This window comes from Euleptes europaea, unplaced genomic scaffold (assembly GCF_029931775.1).
Source record: "Euleptes europaea isolate rEulEur1 unplaced genomic scaffold, rEulEur1.hap1 scaffold_52, whole genome shotgun sequence".
Lineage (NCBI taxonomy): Eukaryota > Metazoa > Chordata > Lepidosauria > Squamata > Sphaerodactylidae > Euleptes > Euleptes europaea.
Genome location: NW_026612482.1, coordinates 25,744 through 45,670, shown reverse-complemented (window position 1 = coordinate 45,670; position 19,927 = coordinate 25,744). Strand labels below are relative to the sequence as shown.

The 19,927-nt window shown below is 44.0% G+C and overlaps 1 protein-coding gene across 1 annotated transcript; it reads right to left on the bottom strand.

Annotated features, from left to right (window-relative positions):
- Positions 1-5,584: 5,584 nt before the first annotated feature.
- LOC130493156 (zinc finger protein 800-like) lies at positions 5,585-19,494 on the bottom strand. The gene is made up of 5 exons (XM_056866875.1): positions 19,384-19,494; positions 15,866-15,961; positions 8,867-9,010; positions 6,627-8,028; positions 5,585-6,398 (listed from the first exon to the last, which is right to left on the bottom strand). Exons 1-5 carry the CDS (start codon positions 19,442-19,444, stop codon positions 5,672-5,674), a joined length of 2,430 nt encoding a protein of 809 aa, XP_056722853.1. The 5' UTR covers positions 19,445-19,494; the 3' UTR covers positions 5,585-5,671.
- Between the last annotated feature and the right edge of the window lie 433 nt (positions 19,495-19,927).

The window sequence follows — 19,927 nt, the reverse complement described above, 5'->3', positions numbered from 1 at the left end:
GGATGGATATATATAGTTCAATGAAAATATTGTCAAAGCAAAGACTGCAAAACAAATGCTCTTAGATCATCTTACACTTGGACCCAGTTCTAATTCAAATGATATATGCCTTAGTTTTAAATACTTTTTCTGCCTCCTTAGTTGAAGAATCAAAGGCTCTTCTAAGTCATGTTTTTGATGACTGTCCTCCAGAAGACCCTGCCTCATTTATCAGAGTAACACTGAAAATCTATATGAAAAAGGCATAGGAGTAGCATTTGAGAAGTAGCACTTACATCTACCACAAACTATTTTCAGTCAATTCGTATACGTTGCTTCAAAATGCTTTAGGCTATGGTTTGCAACAAGTAAGACTTGATTGCACACTGTGGATGCTGTTGGCCAAAGCACCATGGCATTAATGGGTTTTTATGATCTGTCTTACTGAATTCATACACAAAGATATATGTTGCAGTCATGTATAGCAGAGACATGCTGCAACCAATTTTCACATCAGAAAAGTGGTATAGTAACACAATTGTACTTTATAATGAAGCTCCCATTTCAAAATGGGACTGTATAGCTATCAATCTACTCTTGCAAACTCAGCCAAGGCCACACTGAGGGCCTACATGTGGCACTATCCCTGCCGAGGTTGCTTCCCTCTCCAAACTTCACCCTACCAAGGCTCCACCCCCAAATCTCCAGGAATTTCCCAACCTGGAACTGGCAACCTTAAGGGAAACAGTTCTCTGTAGTTGGGAGATCCGTTGTGATTCCAGGAGAGCTGCTGCCTCCACTGCTGCTGTGTGGGGAGGGGAAACAGGTGGGTGGCTGGGAGAGAAAGTGACAGGTGAGGAGAGAAAGGGATGGCAGGAAGGAGAAAATGAGAGCCTGACACTGCATTCCTAAGGAGAGTTGGGCTTAGACTGGAGTAACTGAGGAATGCACTGTAAGAGAAGTAGAGGGTGGGGAAGAAGCAAAGGTGTGTGTGGGAAATGGGATAGCTGCTCCCACACGTTTCTTGTGGGTCCCCATTTGTACCTTCATAGACCTGAAGCTAGACTGCTATGATACATTACGCATGACACTGTTTTTGAAGATAATGCAAACTTCAAATGGTACGGAACTATGTTACAGAACTAAGAATCTTCTTTGTGATGTTTATTCAACTATTTCTGACACCTTTCTCTCCATATCTCCATGCCTCTCCATACCTTTGTCTCTATACATCAAGATGGCTAATAAGTCATCAATAAAACATAAAGAAACCACAAACCAGTTACAAAATCATCCTAAAGAAATTTGTTTATATACATTATCAGAAAACCAATTAGAACTAGATAACAACACATAATTAAGAACCAAATTCCACTGTAGCCCAAAACAAAGGTATGCCAAAACAGTGAAATCTTTACTTGGTGCCTGGAAAGTAATGAAGGAACCAAACCAACCACCTGGGGGAAAGTCTCAGAGAAGCTGGACACAATAGCAAGGGAAGCAACATCTTGTGGGTTTACCTGCTGAAATTCAGACAGCCTCCACAGAAGACCTCTATTTGCAGGTGGGTTTGTATGGACAGCAGTCCTTGAGATAACCAGCTCCGAGCCTGGACTTTTGACACCTTTAATGGTCAAGACACCTTTAAAGGTAAAGCACTTTGTACTGGGGTTGGAAACCAACTGGAAGCCGGTGAAGGTGATATAAAATGGTGTGGTGTCACTGGAAAATCTGCCCTCCATGATTAGTCTAGTTGCTGTGTTATGCACCAGGTGATGTTCACAAATATTCTTAAAAGGCAGCCACAATTCAATCAGGTGCTTACCATCTCCTCCATTCAACTAGCCATTCCCTCCGTTTGCTCTTAGCCAAAAGGAGGAAGGGCAGATTATGCATGTGGCAGGCCTTGCCTCTCAAAGAATCCTGTCCATATCCTCAGGCTACATATAGCTATACAAAGATTGAAGGAAAATCCAGAACTGGTTTTCTAGTTTATCTGGATTGATTGATTTAAATCAAATCCATCCTGCCTTATCATGCCTATTATTTTGGGTGCGGTGGAACACAGGCAGGATGGTGCTGCTGCAGTCGTCTTGTTAGTGGCTTCCTAGAGGCACCTGGTTGGCCACTGTGTGAACAGACTGCTGGACTTGATGGGCCTTGGTCTTATCCAGCAGGGCCTTTCTTATGTTCTTATGGTATTTGGGGGGAATATTTGGCTCTCCCAAATATTTCCGGAATTTCTCAGTAAACCAAAAAAAAAGGGGGTCCTGATTTAAATCACTAGTCAATAAAACAAGATTTAAATCATGGTTTTCCACATAAAGACTCATATTTTTGCTGGTATAATCTTAATATTTACAACTAGATGTTTCATTTTTATACTACTGATTTTTCAGATTAGTTTTACAGTTATATCAAAAATTATTGATTTGGTTATACTATTAGAAATATAGAGATAGATAATTAAGAAATTATTGTGAGGAGAACTATCTCCAGTTTCATTCGGGCCACCAGGCCTTGCTTTTCTTTGTTGCAGTGTGCACATTTTGCACACGTGCCTGCCTTACCCACAGGTAGAGGAACTTCCATTAAAATATTCCAAAGTGGGCCTCTTTCACAGCCTGCTGCCATTATAAATTTTCTCCTCCAGGGACAGCATAATATAATAAACCTCAGGTTATACACACAAAGATCTGCTCAAAAGGTTTCACTTCCATTTTTACTGCTCGTTATCTCTGCAGACCCAAATTCAGTTTTGAGAACTGCAAAACCAACATCTGTGATGATACTTTCTAGACAGAAAAACAGGCCAAAATAATCTTACAGAGACCTCTGGAAGAACATGCAATTGTGAATGGATTAATAGAATTCATTTACCAAAAAAATTAAAAATTAAAGAGTTATCTTTTTAAAACAGGACATTTAATCCCAAAAAGTCTTAAAAGATTACTGAGACTAAAATTTCAGAAAACAAACATATCTGCCTTTAGAATGTGACACCATCACTTTACTGGACGCATGAAGTTTAAGAAGAACATTCTTAATTTGTGATGATCCTACAATGATCATCCAGGATTTTAGGAGAGGTTTATTTTTAATCCTACTTTAATCTTACTTTTAATCCCTCAATTTAACTGGTAAAGTAAGAAAAGCATATACATACACACAATAACTTCCAGTCTGCTTTATTTCCAAATAAAGTACATTTATCCAAGAACCATGTACATTCAACATAGAACATATCCAGCAACAGTTACAGTCTATTTTCCATTCACAGTTTTTTAATTTAGTGCAAAGCACTAAAAGGCCAAACACTTATCTATCCATAGAAGAATATTTTCTTTATGATCATTTTAGATATATTTTATACAAAAAGAATGTATGGACAAAAGGCATTTCCCTAAGCAAGGGAGGCAACCAATGTTTTATTTAAAAAACGGCAGTTCATCTGATATACAGTACCTCTTGAATTGTGGCAATTTGACACAAATCACTAAACGTTTTCTAAAAATTAAAAAAAATGCGCAGAAACCTGCCAAAAATTTCATCATGGCAGGTATGCTACTGTCTTTGCTATCAAACTGATTATAAAATAGACAAGAATAAGCAAGCCTTTTACAAACTTTACATTAAAGGTCAAGTGCTACCTACAGTGGTCATTCAATATCTTAAGGGCAAAAAGAAAGAAAAAAACTTGCACTATATTCCTTTTAAGCAATATTTAAGAAACCACGAATGGTTGTGTATGAATTGTCTACATAAACCAAGAAATACTTTCACATGAACATTAGTGTGTTGTTTTCTCAAAATAATTACTGATTTTTTAAAAACTGCAACTATTAAAGTGCTTGTGTATAAAAATTTAAAAACAATTAAAATAGGGGAATGTGGGTAGCTTGTAAACTTCCATATGAACGACTGTACAATATGCTAGGCATGCAAAAGTTACTATGAATCTTTGCAGCAAGTTCAGTACAGTCCAGCTCAATACATCGAAAGATTAGTCAACCATGAACTGAAATTAGAGCAAATGCTAGAATTATTACAATTCAATTACAATTCATTCAAACGACACTAACGAACTGTTTGCTCATATACATTCATTTATAAAAAATATTTTTAAAAGTACATCACACAGAAAGTGTTTGCTTAGTAGTTTATCACAATGAACATAAAATCTGCTCAGCAAGATCAGCATTAAGTAGGGACCACTTATGGAACACATATGTCAACTGATAATTTCTTAAAAAAATAAGTCTTCCAAAAATGTTTGAAAATTTCCCTTTTTTAAAACATTTGTTTCCTATGATCAACGCTACTGAACTGCATGAGCTAGGACAGCTGGCTTTTAGATCAAAGGTAATTTGTTTAGCTGCTGTTGAAAACACTGGACAAGGCATTACCGTTACAAGTCAAAACAGTTAGTAAGAAAATAGCTTACAAAAATATTCTTCTTATAGCACTATTCAAGACATCAGTGGTTCAAATTCCAAATTTTACTATACATCATTTGATGTTACAAAGAGACATATTTATAACTCCTACTCAATAAAAATGAGGTTTAAACAGTGGGCAAAAAAATTAGTTAATTGTGGTTTTGGTAATGACCCATCTCATTATGTTGTTGCCTTTAAAAACAGCGCACATATACAACCTGAGGGTGGTTTCCAAACAGCTTAGAGCTGGTCTCTCTCTCTATATATATGTGTGTGTGTGTGTGTGTGTGTGTGTGTGTGTATAATCCTTACACATTAAAACCACAATCCCAATTCAGATGAGGACAACTTTGGAACAGAAATAAGGAGTATCAACAGACACATGTTCTTAATAAACATGTTAAATGATTAACGATCTTTTGAATTAAGTAGTAATTAAAAAACGCCTATTTCCTTAACTGCCAGTTGCCCCAAAATATTCTGGATCAAAAATATGTTAGACTGATTTTCCACATTTCCTATTTATTTATTTCCATTGCCTAAAATGGAGTTGTAGAATATCTGAAATACTACCCCCCCCCCCCAACAGTTTCTGTGGAACAAACACCATGGTTAAAAGTTCAAACATAAGGGCCATATAGCAACAAAACTTGCTCAGGTAAAGCAGGGATTTACAAGACTGGCATCTTGCGCCAACCAAGAAAAGGTTTTATTAATACAAAAAGGTGTCGCAATCAATTGCCACTGCACTTCAAAACTATGTTTGATTTTATATGCCATCATTTTATAATTGTCTAGAGCATTTAGCTTTTCTGTTAAAATTCTACATCAAAAATGTTTGCTAATCAACTAAACCAGACTTGGGTAATACAGTGCCCGCAGGTCATATCCAGCCCATAAAGAGACTTCCCTCCAGCCTGGGTAGTACCAAAGAAGTGCAAAGTTAAGTTTCAAAAACCTTTGGAACTACGATACCTACTGCTAAGTATTATATCAATACAACTTGATATTGAATATTAAACTCTGAAGGACTAACCCTGTACAAATAAAAGTGTACTGGGCAACAGTGTCCTGAATGAAGGAAGTTCAGAAGTGAACTCTTTGTTTCATGATATAGAAAAAATTTGGCAGAAAAGATTAAATGCATTTATTTTTGTATCTCCTACAGCATCAATTTATGCAGAAAAGTATGTCTGAGCTAGGCATACCACTGGAAAAATCAGACAAACACTTAAGAAGGCACTAGCTGTTTCTCACCAAACAAGAGCTTTAGATCTCGTACTTCTTCCTTTGGCTTTGTTTTCTTCAGGTGAGTGTGATGCATTTGCCTTATGAGTCTTCTTGTGATGGTCTAGGAAAGTCTTTTTGGCAAATGCTTTCCCACATTTATTGCATCTGTGCAGAGAAAAGTTTTTTGTGACTTTCACTTCAATGCCAACGTCGGCTCCTTCATACTTTTTACCTGGTGAATTAGAGGCGACATCTTGTTTTGAACCATTTTGTTTTCCTTCATCCCTCTGAGGGCCTCTTTTTGTCACCTTGTTCAGAACACAGTCAATGGGCTTTTTTATTGCTCTGATTTCTAAGCTTGCAGTTATTTTACCAAGGTAACGTGAAGACTTTTTATGTACTACCGTTATGTGTCTTATCACATCACGCTTTCGGCGTGTTTCATAAGTGCAGAGGGGACACCTGTAGAATTTAACATATATGTTATTCCCATCTGTGTGCAACTCAATGTGTTTTGTTAGATTCTGTCTAGAGGTAAACTGACGTTTACAGAGTTTACAGTAAAGCTTCTTGAAATCAAAGCCTGCTGAAAGTCTTGGTTTCCTGGGTTTTTTTGCACTACCCACAATAGACTGATTAGCAGACTTTGAGTTTTCTGAGCCCTGCTTAACTTTACTTTTCTGCGTGGATGGTGTATTCTTTCTCTCAATTGATGGTGTATTCTTTCTCTCCGTTGATGGTGTATTCTTTCTTTCAGTGGGTCCTGTGTTCTTCCTGTCGGCAGACGAAGCGCTCTTCCTGTCGGCAGACGAAGTGGTCTTCCTGTCGGCAGACGAAGCGCTCTTCCTCTCGGCAGACGAAGCGCTCTTCCTCTCGGCAGACGAAGCGCTCTTCCTCTCGGCAGACGAAGCGCTCTTCCTCTCGGCAGTCGAAGCGCTCTTCCTCTCGGCAGTCGAAGCGCTCTTCCTCTCGGCAGACGAAGCGCTCTTCCTTTCGGCAGACGAAGCGCTCTTCCTCTCGGCAGACGAAGCGCTCTTCCTCTCGGCAGACGAAGCGCTCTTCCTCTCGGCAGACGAAGCGCTCTTCCTCTCGGCAGACGAAGCGCTCTTCCTCTCGGCAGTCGAAGCGCTCTTCCTCTCGGCAGTCGAAGCGCTCTTCCTCTCGGCAGTCGAAGCGCTCTTCCTCTCGGCAGACGAAGCGCTCTTCCTCTCGGCAGACGAAGCGTTCTTCCTCTCGGCAGACGAAGCGTTCTTCCTCTCGGCAGACGAAGCGTTCTTCCTCTCGGCAGACGAAGCGTTCTTCCTCTCGGCAGACGAAGCGTTCTTCCTCTCGGCAGACGAAGCGTTCTTCCTCTCGGCAGACGAAGCGTTCTTTCTCTCATTTAAAGTATTTGCCCCCTTCGCATCATTTTGAACAGAAGTGAAAATGGGAGGCACAGATTCTGAAGAATCTGTTGGTTCAGTTTTAACTTTCACGTCTGTGTTAACAGTATTACTGGACTTTTTTTCTCTTTTAGTACTTTTTGTAGAAAGAGTTATCTTGTGAACAATTTGCATATGCCTTTTAAGCATTACTTGGGAGCTGTACTTTCTCTTGCACAATAGACATTTGCAGGCAGTTAAATTGTATTCTGCCTTTGAAGAAGACTTCTGTTTTGGAGACTTAAGTGATTTTTTAGAACTTGTATCCAAGGACAATGGTTGGCCAGGTTTTGTAGCTATAGCAGGAGTAATAGAATCCCTCCTCAATCCCCTATGGACTTCATCAAAATGCCGTCTTACATTGGCTTTTGTAGCAAAGGATTTAAAACATACAGGACAACTTCTGCCCAATGTTACAAGGACATTCTTATTGCGTCCCATTCCAGAAGTCTGATTTGGCTTTTTTTTAATTTCAATAAATTTCTTTAGTTCTTCCATCTTTTTTTGGTGCACTTTTCTAATGTGACGACGTACGCTGCGTCTGGAATGGAATTCTTTTTTACAGAGACAACAAATTAACTGATGACCACCAGAATTAGTGTTCTCACTTTCCGACTCAGGTTTCGAGGATGGGGATGGTTCTTCTGGAGTAGCTATTACCTTGCTAGCAGCAGCAGCAGGAGGAATCTCTACAGTTTCTGTTTCTGAAGGAGCTGGAACTGTTTTAGGTGGTTCTATGCTGGGCTCTGGCATTTCTGCAGGGGCTTGGACAGGAGTGACGTTCACTTCAATGTTCTCAGTAGCACAGTCAGCCATTGAAACATGTTGAAACACAGCATTTTTGTTTGTTTCTATAGGCTCCAGATGGATTATATAATCTTGCTTGTCCACTTTTGGATACATGGCTTCCAAGAGATCACTTATGGCTTGACTTTGTTTATCGTTTACATCAGGAGAGTCTGTAAGTATAAACAATGTTTAAATGACATAACTGTATGACTGTCATTCTCAGAAACAGACTTGTTTTAAAAACAAAACAAAACGATGATTCTCAAGAACCTTCATCAGCTGTTTTATTGTGCATGTATGTGCAGAGGACTACCAGCCCTCTGCAGGTTTTAAGACAATGTTAGAAGAACACTGAGAGAGACAACAGGGCCTCTTCCAGACCAACTGTTAGTTGGTTCCTCTATTCCTGGAGCAGAGTCCATCAGCAGCCGCCCAGCCTCTACCTGGCAGAAGGAGAGGGAGACACACTGAGGCCCTTCATTGGTCTCCAACCAAGATTAAATATATTTAATTGCATTTGCTTATATCCATGCCCTTAGGTGGATCCAATCATCCTCCAAAAAGCCTTCCTCCAGTCTACAGAGACTTCATCCAATGAAAATGGCTCTTCCTCTACCAGAAAAGGCTCCTAATACTTTGTCCCCTCCCTCCACCACTGTCTAATTTTCCCCAAAGAATTTAGACAATTAAACTACCACCAACCAGGTTCTTTTTCAGTATCGATATATATTATCACCAAGAAAATACAAGCATGCACAGATACTGTAGTCTAGATTTAAAACATTTAAGGTATTTTACAAATGTTTTCAAATAGCCCTAGAAATCAGAGATCTGGAAGAAACAATTAAAACCCACTGTGAAAGCAGAACATAAATGGCAGTACAGATAACATAATATTATTTAATGAATGAGACAACTCCATTTCTGGAACGTAGGAAGCTGACCTAGTTTAATTTTTTAAAAAACCTTAACGTTTACCAGCGTTTGCTCTGTAAGGCCCAAACTTACTGTCATCCATCCGGAGACTTGGAGGACAATAGAACTTTTTATGAGTTATTAAATTTGGTAGTCCTCTGAAGAGACTGCGGCACAATTTACATTCAAATATGGTATCCACATCTTTCAACAGAATATGTTTAAGCTGCTTAGTTCCTGAAAGAAAAACACACACAAAAGGCAGATTTAATAATAGGCACATTGAAAACATACTCCTTTAAATCTCATTGATGCAGTGGTAGAGTTAAAGATGTGCTTAAATCTTTCTTTCTGAAATCAATGTTTTTGTATTTTGGCATAACATAGATGATAGTTTGTAACATTAGTTAGTAACTATAGGCCGAGTTATAAATTAAGGGATCAATAAATTATTGGCTATTAACAACATCCTTTAGACCAGTCTTGTCCAAATTCAGAGGAGTCACTATAACTTGTAATGAAACTGAAAAGCCATATGTTTGTATACTATGAGTTTAACAGGCAATAATAAGAAAAAAATATGCATTTGTTGTTGACTGCCCAATAGAAATTGGATTAAGACATTCGACTACATGAACTGGCACCTCTAGGGAGTAGCTGTCCACTCCCCACTACTCACATGATTAAGACATCTCATAAAAAGATAATCCTCACTCAGCAGCTTTGAATTTATGAACCAGGGATGTATCACAAAGTTGTATGTACAAGACATTCCCCTCAAAGAGGGTGGGCAAAATGCTTCCAACAGTCTCACAAATTTTGGCTCAACGTCAGAGCTACACCGTAATTCACTCTCAGCTGTAGCCAGTTCTAGATGTGTGCACGCTCACCTCTGGCACATGTCGCTTATTAGAGTAGGGAGGTACTTAGTTTTCTCTATGCCATCATAAGCATTTATGCCCTTGCACACAAATTTACAATACCAAATAACTTACATAAATCAACACCTAGCCACACCATACTTTATAAGTGACACTTGCTAGAACGTCTTTTATCTATATATTTAGAAAATATTAACCGTATTTTTCGCTCCATAAGACGCATCTGACCATAAGACGCACCTAGTTTTTAGAGGAAGGAAAACAAGAAAAAAATATTCTGCCAAATAAAGACCCCCGTCTGGTTTCCAGGGAGTCCCTAGAAGCCGGGCAGGGGTCTTTAAACTTTTACCTCCCCCCCTTCCCGGCCCGAGGCTCAGCTGTTGGGCAGGGACCCGCCTGGAAGCCACTTGAAAGTGCTCTGCGCTGCCTGGGATGGAAACTGAGCCTCGGGACCTGGAAGCGCTTGGGGGAGGTCATCCCAGGCAGCGCAGAGTAGTTTAAAGACCCCCTCCCGCCCGGCTTCTAGGGACTCCCTGGAAGCCTGGGGGGGGGGGTCCCCGCCCAACAGCTGAGCCTCGGGACCGGGAAGCGCGGGGGGGGGGAGGTTAAACTACAGGTGGGGGTGATTGGGTGTTGCAGAGAAAGGAGCCTCTTCTTCTTCTCTGGGCCCCATCTTCTTCTCTGCAGAACCCCCCCCCCGGCCCCACCCACTGGCTGGGGCAGGAGGGCTTGGAGGCCTCTCCCTTCCCACTTGCACCTAGATATGTGCAAGAGTGGCATAATGGGGAAGGGGCCGTGGTTCAGTGGCAGAGACTCTGCTTGGCATGCAGAAGGCCCCAGGTTCAATCTCCGGCATATCCAGTTAAAGAGCCCAGGAAGGTAGGTGATGTGAAAGACCCCCTGCCTGAGACCCTGGAGAGCTGCTGCAAGTCTGAGTAGACAATACTGAATTGGATGGACCAAGGGGGGGGGGGTCTGATTCATTAAAAAGCAGCTTCATGTGTTCCTGTGTATTTTAGAGGGGGCTGTGAGCTCAGTGGCAGAGCCTCTGCTCAGCATGCAGGAGGTCCCAAGTTCAATCCCCAGCAGCATCTCCAGTTAAAGGGACCGGGCAGGTAGGTGATGGGAAAGACCCTTTTTGCCTGAGACCCTGAAGAGCCATGGGGAGGGGGCTGTGAGCTCAGTGGCAGAGCCTCTGCTCAGCATGCAGGAGGTCCCAGGTTCAATCCCCAGCGGCATCTCCAGTTAAAGGGACCGGGCAGGTAGGCAATGTGAAAGATCTCAGCCTGAGACCCTGGAGAGCCATGGGGAGGGGGCTGTGAGCTCAGTGGTGGAGCCTCTGCTGGGCATGCAGGAGGTCCCAGGTTCAATCCCCAGTGGCATCTCCAGTTAAAGGCACTAGGCAAGTAGGTGATCTGAAAGACCCTTTTCTGCCTGGGACCCTGGAGAGCCGCTGCCGGTCTGAGTAGACAGTACTGACTTTGATGGACCGAGGGGGGGGGTCTGGTTCAGCATAAGGCAGCTTCACGAGGAGGGGCCCATGGCTCAGTGGCAGAGCCTCTGCTTGGGCATAGCAGGAGGCCCCCGGTTCAGTTCCTATGGGGCGCCTCCGCTCCCACCCGCCCCTGGCTTAGGCGAGCCCGGCGCTGCCCAGCCTCCGCCTCCCCCACAACTCGCTGCACGGAGGCCGGGCGGGGCGGGCGGAGAACGAGGCCGGATGCCACCTTTGCCCATGGGGGAGGGGTATGGTGGGGGAGGGGAAGGCGGGGCGGGGGGAGGGGAGGGGAGCCCCTTCTGAGGAGACCCTCCTTCCTTCCCACCCGGCGAAGGAAGCCAGGCTGCGGGTCCGCTTACCTCCGGCGCCGGCCGCCCAGGAGCACAGCAGCAGCAGGAGCCGCCCCAGCACCACCATCTTCGACCCCTGGCCCAGGTTTCCTTCCTGTGAGGACTCCCAGGAACGGGGGCGGTGGGGGCTTAAACCTCCCCCCCGCGCGCTTCCCGGTCCTGAAGCACCCCTGCCCTGCCCAACAGCTGAGCGAAGGCGGCGTCTCCCCCTCAGGCCTACCCCACCCCACCCCCCTTTCTTCCCTCTCCCACTTCCCCCTCGGCGATCCCCACTGCACGGAGGCCAGGCGAGCGGAAGGGAAGGAGGGAGGGCCTGGCGGATCGTCCCGGCAGCGGGATCCAGCCTTGCTCTCACCCCGCCCTGCCCGGCCTCCGTGCAGCGAGTGGGGGGGGAGGCGGAGGCCAGGCAGCGCCGGGCTCACCTGGGCCGGGGCGGGTGGGAGCGGAGGTGCCCCACGGGGACTGAACCGGGGGCCTCCTGCTATGCCCAAGCAGAGGCTCTGCCACTGAGCCACGGGCCCCTCCTCGTGAAGCTGAACCAGACCCCCCCCCTCGGTCCATCAAAGTCAGTACTGTCTACTCAGTACTGTTGTCCCGAGGCTCAGGAACGGGAAGCGTGAGGGGGGTGGGGGAGGTTAAACTAGGCAGGCAGCGCAGAGCAATTTAAGTACCCCGCCTCCCAGCTGGACGCTGGGGCGGGGAACGCCGGCTTGCGTTCCGGCGCGCCCAGCCAGCTGGCGGGAGGGGTGGGGGTCCGCACATTCGCTCCATAAGACGCACCGACATTTCCCCTCACTTTTGAGGAGGAAAAAAGTGCGTCTTATGGAGCGAAAAATACGGTATCTTTCTACCCAAAACTGAAGCTCTAGATGCTACAGAGGTTTTTTGTTTTTTATTTTAACAACAATAAAGATATGGTCATACTGCTTCTTCCATGAAACCATGTCAGTTTGGAAATTAATCTGATACTTTCGTACATATTCTAATACTACAACTTTCTAAAAATGTACCCGTTATTTCTTACAGATAATCAATACAATAGGCAGATTATTATTTTGGCAAAAATGTACAAACTAAAATGCTGGTTTAGTGAAAAGTCAGTTAATTTAATTGCTACTGTCTTGCATTAAACTAAGTTTTGTAAACAGTCAACTGAACTTTGTGAAATAAAAATGCAGAACTCATATTTCAGATTTTATCGTTTGAAATACAGTATTACGTTAAGACTACTATTTCATTCAAGAGTGACATAAGACCCTACACTACATACACAGTTTTCACAGGTAAATATAACAATTTATGATGGTTCATACTAAATGGACAATATCATCAGATATTGCAGTCCTCTACAGCACATGTACACTAATATAAAAACTGCAAGGTGACAATCTCATTACTTTAGGACAGTCCTCAACAACATGCTTGGAAGAATTTCCTCCATTCTTCATTCCTTTAACCAGCACTATTTGCTGCTTGCATTTATCAATTACTTGCAAAGTTGTCAGCCCAAATTCTATTTACTTTAAAGACAATCAGGCAACAGCAATACATAAGCTTCAGAATTCTTGTACAATATCTTGTATTATCACTTCTCTTATTTCAGTCAGCTGAACAAAAATCTACTTGCTTGACTAAATTATTGCTACGACTATTTGACATATATTAGTTCCAGTATACTGAGTACTGTGCAGAACACAGACAGTATGTTCTTCACAGTGCCTTCTATAGGTAAGAAGACATTCAAATGATAATAGATTTACAACACAGATACTACCTGGAAAGTATGCTTGGAAATAGCTAAATAAACAGGGTATAGGATCGAAGAAAAGGTGCAACAGAAAAAATCAGGCTAAGTTAGTTCAGAAAATACTCTGCTAAAGAAGCAAGTTTTCAAGAGAAAGCGAAAATGGCTCGACATCAAGGGGGAAAGTGTAAGAAGCAAAATAAACAAGAATCATCTGCAGTACAAAGAAGCACCAGCTATAGATGACCTTAAATAGAATATAGATAATGTGATGTGGTACATAGTCTGGAAGACTAATAAAAGGTTTTAAAAACATAAACCTTCTTGCATATTTCAAAATGAAGTAAAGCTTTTTGCTAAAAACAACTTAAAACTGGAACTGAGAATCACCTTATAACCACCACTTTCCAAGCTCAGTTTCACTCTGAACAAGCAGAAACCTTTGAGACTCACAGGGGAAGGGGAATTCCATCCTTTTTTTCCCGCTCACTCAGCCACACTCTGAATAGCCGACTCACAGTGCTGCCGCTCTGCTCGCCTGACTCCTGCAGTGGCAGCTCCTGCTCCTCTTCCTCTGCCCTTGTCCTCCTCACCAGCCTGCAGTACTGGGTGAGGCGGCTTCCACTTCTCCTCACCCACCCTCTTGCCTGCAGCAAAATGGCAGTCAAGTTCTTGTGATGTCACATTCCGAGTTCTCAGTGCTCCTCTAAATACCTTAATTCTTTTTTTAAAAGAATTAAATATTTTCCTGCAAACTTGAGGAGGGGGTCTCCCAGATTTGTAGAAAAATATCCTCTATCTGTACCTGGCTCCAATCACTGTTGGTTTGTTTAATCCACACAGGGGACAATTTCAGAATTAGATACATGATTGTTCTGCTGTACAGTAACAGGGTAGACATATGCTAAGGTGTCTGTGGAGTGGGAATACTAGTCACTTGAATCCTGGAAGACTTTGGATTAAGTTAATAGTTCACAACAAGACTCTTTTCTATAAACCCAAGTGACACGTATTCAACCACCTATGATTTAAGCTAAACTAACTAAGATTTTCTGAGGTCTAGTCTGAAACTGTAAATCATTGCTCAGGATATTCATTGCTAAATCCAAGGATCTAGGAACCTAAAACACAATAGGCTGCACTGATGCAGAACAGTTTCATAGAACACACTACCTTGAAAGGCTTAAGATGGGGTACGCAACCTTTTGGGCCTGAGTGCCACAAAACTCGCAATGCCTACCTGAGAAGATACTGGTGTGCTGGCAAGCAAAAAGGAGGGGGAAAGATTAGGGTTGTATTGGCCACAAACCTTTGCTACACGCATCACTTTGATACAAGCTTCCCTAATTTTTGAGCCATAAGATACAACGAAGAGAGAGTTTCTTTCACAGTCCCTTGTGTCACACACAATCTACTCCTGAAGGTCTGATATACCATTTTATATTGCATGAGGGGCTACAGCACTTTCAGTTAGCTTGGGAAAGTAGTATATCAGTATCTCAAACTGATAATTGTAACTGTTCCATAGTCAATCTCTTTCTTCCCAGCACTGCATGTTTGTGTGCTGTGGCATCAAATCGCTTCTGACTCAAGGCGGGATGGACAGAAGGCTGTCTTGCCCCTGAAAGGAAATACCGCCACTCAGCTGAGCCCATGGGAGGGAGGGCTGCACCAGCATCCAATCACCTTTTAGAGGGGGGATGGAGTGTTTGAGGGAAGCCCAGCAGGAGTTAGTTCAGGCCTGCCTGAACTAGTTAGTTCAGGTCTTAGTTCAGGAGTAAGTTCAGGCCTGCCTCAGTCAGAATCCAGATAGGTCTGCCTTAGTAAAAGAGCAGACAGTTTGAAGGGTAGCTCTGCCTGGTAGTGTGGCAGAATGGTTCTGGGAGAGAATAGTATCTAGTTGTTAGGCCTGTCTCTGGCAATGAGCAGCCCTTGTACCATTTAGCCTGACTCTTGGTAAAAGGCAGGCTGATGTGGGCAGAATCCTGTGTATGTGAGAGGATCAAACCTAGTGGCTAGTCAGTAAGATCCTGTTTGTACCTGTTCCTCACAAAACTCACCCTTGCCTATAAACCTACAGATCCACAACTGCTGACATAAACCAACATATCTGATCATTGTTATGTACAGAAAAGACCAAATTAACACTGTCCAAAAACAAATAACTTCCAGTGTCACCTGCACAAAACCCTTAAATGTTAAGGTGCTTTTCAGAATGTAAGAAGCCCTATAAGACTGTAAATGCCACAAAGCAGAAATCCAACATTTCTCAGCACAATACATACAAAACGAAATAACAAAACAATCCTACACACATTAAACTTTGGAAATCCTCTAAAAGATATGGGAACAGTCACTAGCTTAGATGGCTTCAAAATAAAGTAGCTAAATGAACAAAGTACAGATTCACCAGTAACTTTTTGCAATATAATTGAAATGGAACTTCCAAATTCGGAGACAGTATATATTTGTCTGGGCAGTGTCTAGCAATGGTGGCTGCTGGTACCAAAATGGTGGAGTAGACTGATCTTCCTCAGATCCAAGTAATGAATATTGAAGTATTTTAACACTCTTACATTGCTATGAAGCAAGCCGAAACATTTACAAAGAAGTTACTCATACCTGAACGAAAACACTCAATAATTTGTTGAATGCCAGATTTTGATGTTTGAAGAGGTGGCTGCAATAAAGGTGGATCCCCGGCCTCCAGCATATGCACTGTAAGACAGTTACAATAAACAGTAAAACACTACTTACACTAGATTTGCATATTCATTAAATAATGTTAGGCATTTTTGAAGTATATACTTATTTATAAGTGACTCCTATTTAAAAACATCTACCGTATATACTCGCATATAAGCCGAGTTTTTCAGCCCAAAAAAGGGCTGAAAAAGCCGGCCTCGGCTTATACGCGGGTCAATACGGTAGGGTAGGGTAGAGGAGGAGGGAGGGGGAACTTACCGCCGCCACCATTGCCGCCGGGCCTGTGCGGATCCCCCCGGCCAGGAGCGCCCTGGAGGGGCCTCCTGCGGCCGCTGCAGGGCCATGCCGCCACCCCCGCCAGGCGCACACGGTTCCCCCCGGCCTAGGAGGGCCTCCTGCGGCTGCTGCAGGGCTGCGCCGCCGCCCCTGCCGGGCGCGCGCGGTTCCCCCCGGCCAGGACTGGCCTGGGAGGGCCTCCTGCGGCTGCTGCAGGGCTGCGCCGCCGCCCCTGCCGGGCGCACGCAGTTCCCCCCGGCCAGGACCGGCCTGGGAAGGCCTCCTACGGCTGCTGCAGGGCTGCACCGCCGCTCCTGCCGGGCGCGCGCGGTTCCCCCCAGCCAGGACTGGCCTGGGAGGGCCTCCTGCGGCTGCTGGAGAGCTGCACCGCCGCCGCCACCAGGCGTGCGTGGCTCCCCCCGGCCAGGAGCGCCCGGGGGGGGGGCTCCTGGGCTGCGGGGGGGCCCCCGCCGCTGCCTCGCTGGGCCTGGAGCGGCCTAGGAGCGGCCTGCGGGGCCTCTTGGGCCGCGGGGGGGGGGGGCGCCGCCTGCCTGCGCACCAGGTAAGCCTGCTGGGGGGGGAGGGGTTATAAGCCGACCCTTGGCTTATACGTGGGTGCCTAATTTTTCCCCATTTTTGGGGAGAAATTAGGCACCTTGGCTTATACGTGGGTTGGCTTATACACGGGTATATACGGTATGTACCTCTGTACTGAAGTTAAGAAGTCACCAAATAACTATTTGACCCCTATCTCTAGAAAAATATAGAGTGTGGTAGCGATCCTTTTTGTGCTTTTCTGAAATAGATATCATTTTCATGGGATAGTTCTAGGGTGTCCAGGATACACAATTTACCACTGTCAAAATACAGACGTGTGTATTCAGGTAGTTTCAAAACATTAATCATTAGATTGCTGCAAAAACCTCAAAAGATTCAATTTTCTTAAAACTATCATTAACAGAGTTTGTATAGAAAGAACATGTCAGAATGACTAGACTGAGAGATCCATGTGATGCAAGATTATGTCAGCATGCCCCCCACAAGTTCCAATAATATGAAAATATCCTTGCAAGAAAACACGTCAAGTTTTCAGCTATACGTTATTTTAGAAGTCTCAAATGACTGTTCAAAATATACATGTTTTTTTTTGCAACACATGAACTTTATACACATACCATTTACTTGGAAATGTCTCACTGTGTTCAAAAAGGACCAACTCAAGAAGGATTGCTTGAACAAATTATACAGCTTTCCTATGTGCACTTACTTTTGCGTATGTCCCTATTGCTGTAGCTTCTCTACTGGCTCAAAGCACATGCTTCCTAACATTTTATGTTTTTTGTTCTTTTAAAAAGGTTCTTAAGATGTCTTTTCTTCTTCTCTTCCCTCTTAATTATTCAGCTTTCACTTCACTGTTTATAAACCATGCATACATGTATTATCGTATATTAGCATCATCGTCATATGTGGAATTATACCCTCTAAGTTCACTGAAGTCAATAGAGCAGTGGTTCTCAACCTTTTTCGAGTCGCGACCCCCTTTTACAATTGCCAAGTAACCTGCGACCCTCGTCACATTTGCATAAACTTGCATAAATTTGCATAAATGACATTTTCAATAGGATAAAGAAAACACATTTGTTTTTTTGGCAGCCCAGGGTATCCATATATATAATTACTTTCAATTTTAAAGTTTAAAACAAGCAAGCAAACGGTACTACCACCTGTTGCGCAGCAGCTGTGACTGTGTGGCACGGCAACCTTTCCTGGCAAGGAGGAAAGAGTGCCTCTGAGCATGCACTGCGTTCCTTGTCCTCCCCTCTCTCCCCAAAAACTCTTCCAAGAAGGCCGGGGCTCTCGCGAGGAAACCCCCTCTCTTGTGACTGGGACACTGCTTGTGCACAGAACTGCAGTTATCCCTCAAAGCGGAGCTCCGTTTAATCACGTCACGAGAGAGAAGGGCCAGGAAAGCACCGAGGGCCGCTTATCCTGCTCTGACTTTTCGTGCCTTTTTCTCCCCTCCGCCAGTCACCGCTCCTTCTGCGCCTCACCGAACCTGCGCGCTTGAGGGGGAAATCCCGAACTGCGCATGCACCTCGACTCTCTCCCCCTTGGCCTTGCCAGAGCGGAGCTGATGACTCAGGGCAGAAAAGCGAAGCCACACTACAGACATGCGCATTTGGATTCCAGACTGAAGCTCCCGCCCCAACCGAGCGTGGCTAAAAGTAAAAACAACATGGATGTAGCGGTTTCAAGGGGGACCGCCCTCTTCTCCTCCGAGACCTGAACTGGCCAAGCCAGGGAAGCTTCCTCGGCCTCCCACACATCCTGCCGCATCATCCGCCCGGTGCAGGTGTGACCACGCCCAGAGCTGGCCCGCCTGTCTCTCAGCTGGGCAGCAGGGCTACAGCTGGTGTGCAGCGGCACGCTGCCGCATCTCTGCAGCCCGGCTCCTTCTGGCTGTCAGTCGGCCAGTTCCTCACCTCTCTGCTTGGGGTCTTCCCTGCCCTCGCGGATGGATCAGGGTTACAGGGCGTCTGGGTTAGTCCTGGACAGCCCGGAATGGGGGCTGTCTCAGGACAGTGGCGGCGACCCCCCAGAAAACGCTTCGCGACCCCCTTGGGGGTCCCGACCCCCAGGTTGAGAACCACTGCAATAGAGGGATGTAACTCTGCTTAGGATGGCACTATAAAGCACACACTTATTAACATGTTCCTTTCTTTCATATCCTTTAGGCCAGAAGCTATTTCTGGCAGACATGTGCGCCTATCACTATAATGTTTTATAGTGCAAACTATAAAAGGAAGGAAACAAAAGGAAAAATGGTTTTGTGCAGCTTAAAGAGCTGTGTCACAGTTTCTAAAAATGTCACAGATTTTGTTTCTTTCCCCCTTCCCCCACCCTTTGTTCAGTGCACAGGAAGGCCCCTCAAGCTTAGGAGTTACTGTACAAGCCCAGAAGAACTTATCTTTCTGAAATAATTGTAACAGTTCATACATTTTTATCCATCTATTTTAAAATACTTAAGAAACAACTTTGTATTTGAAGTCGTCCTAATTCCACTACTACTGCACTATTTTGATTCTGTTCCTAAAAACCACCCATAACACAAAAAAAATTTTTTTAAGGAAGGTATAGCACTAGTGTAGTAATATTACCTGGTTCACAGCATCCATGGTGATGGTGGTCTGTCTGGCAACACTTGTCCCTTAGAGGCATTTTCTACATCAACGACCTACTTTCCTTCTACATCAAGCAGCTCTTTTCTGCTAAAATAAGCAAACCCTCAATCATTTTTAAGAGAATAAAAGATGTTATAGTATTTAACACCTCTATTAAGTCACTGATTTGAAAATCAATAATGAATATTTAACCCAGCAGACCCCTGGCTGCGTAGATCCCTGTGGGAAAGTTGGGAGGGGGATTCAAAATCAATAAAATGACAGAACCCTTGTGGCTTGGTAAACAAATGTGAAATTGCTTCAAACAGGAAAACAATATTCAAGGTAACAAACATGTAACATAAACACAACAACTTTACACCTAGAAATAAAACTAAATCATAATGACTATGAACATAGCACAACTGAAGGAGACGGGATATTCAGTGCTCTTCCGGAAGGGCACTCAGAAAAATAGCAAATAACAAACAGCACCCAGTAATATAAAGAAGGCGGGGGAGTCCAAAATGTTAACTACAAG

Bases quoted from the DNA above. Each gene is read 5' to 3' on its own strand.
- LOC130493156 (XM_056866875.1), bottom strand. From the start codon at position 19,444: ATGCCTCTAAGGGACAAGTGTTGCCAGACAGACCACCATCACCATGGA. The intron at 15,962-19,383 runs GTAATATTACTA...ACTGTCTTACAG, and splicing joins CCATGGATGCTGTGAACCAG to TGCATATGCTGGAGGCCGGG. The intron at 9,011-15,865 runs GTATGAGTAACT...TTTTTCTTTCAG, and splicing joins TATTGAGTGTTTTCGTTCAG to GAACTAAGCAGCTTAAACAT.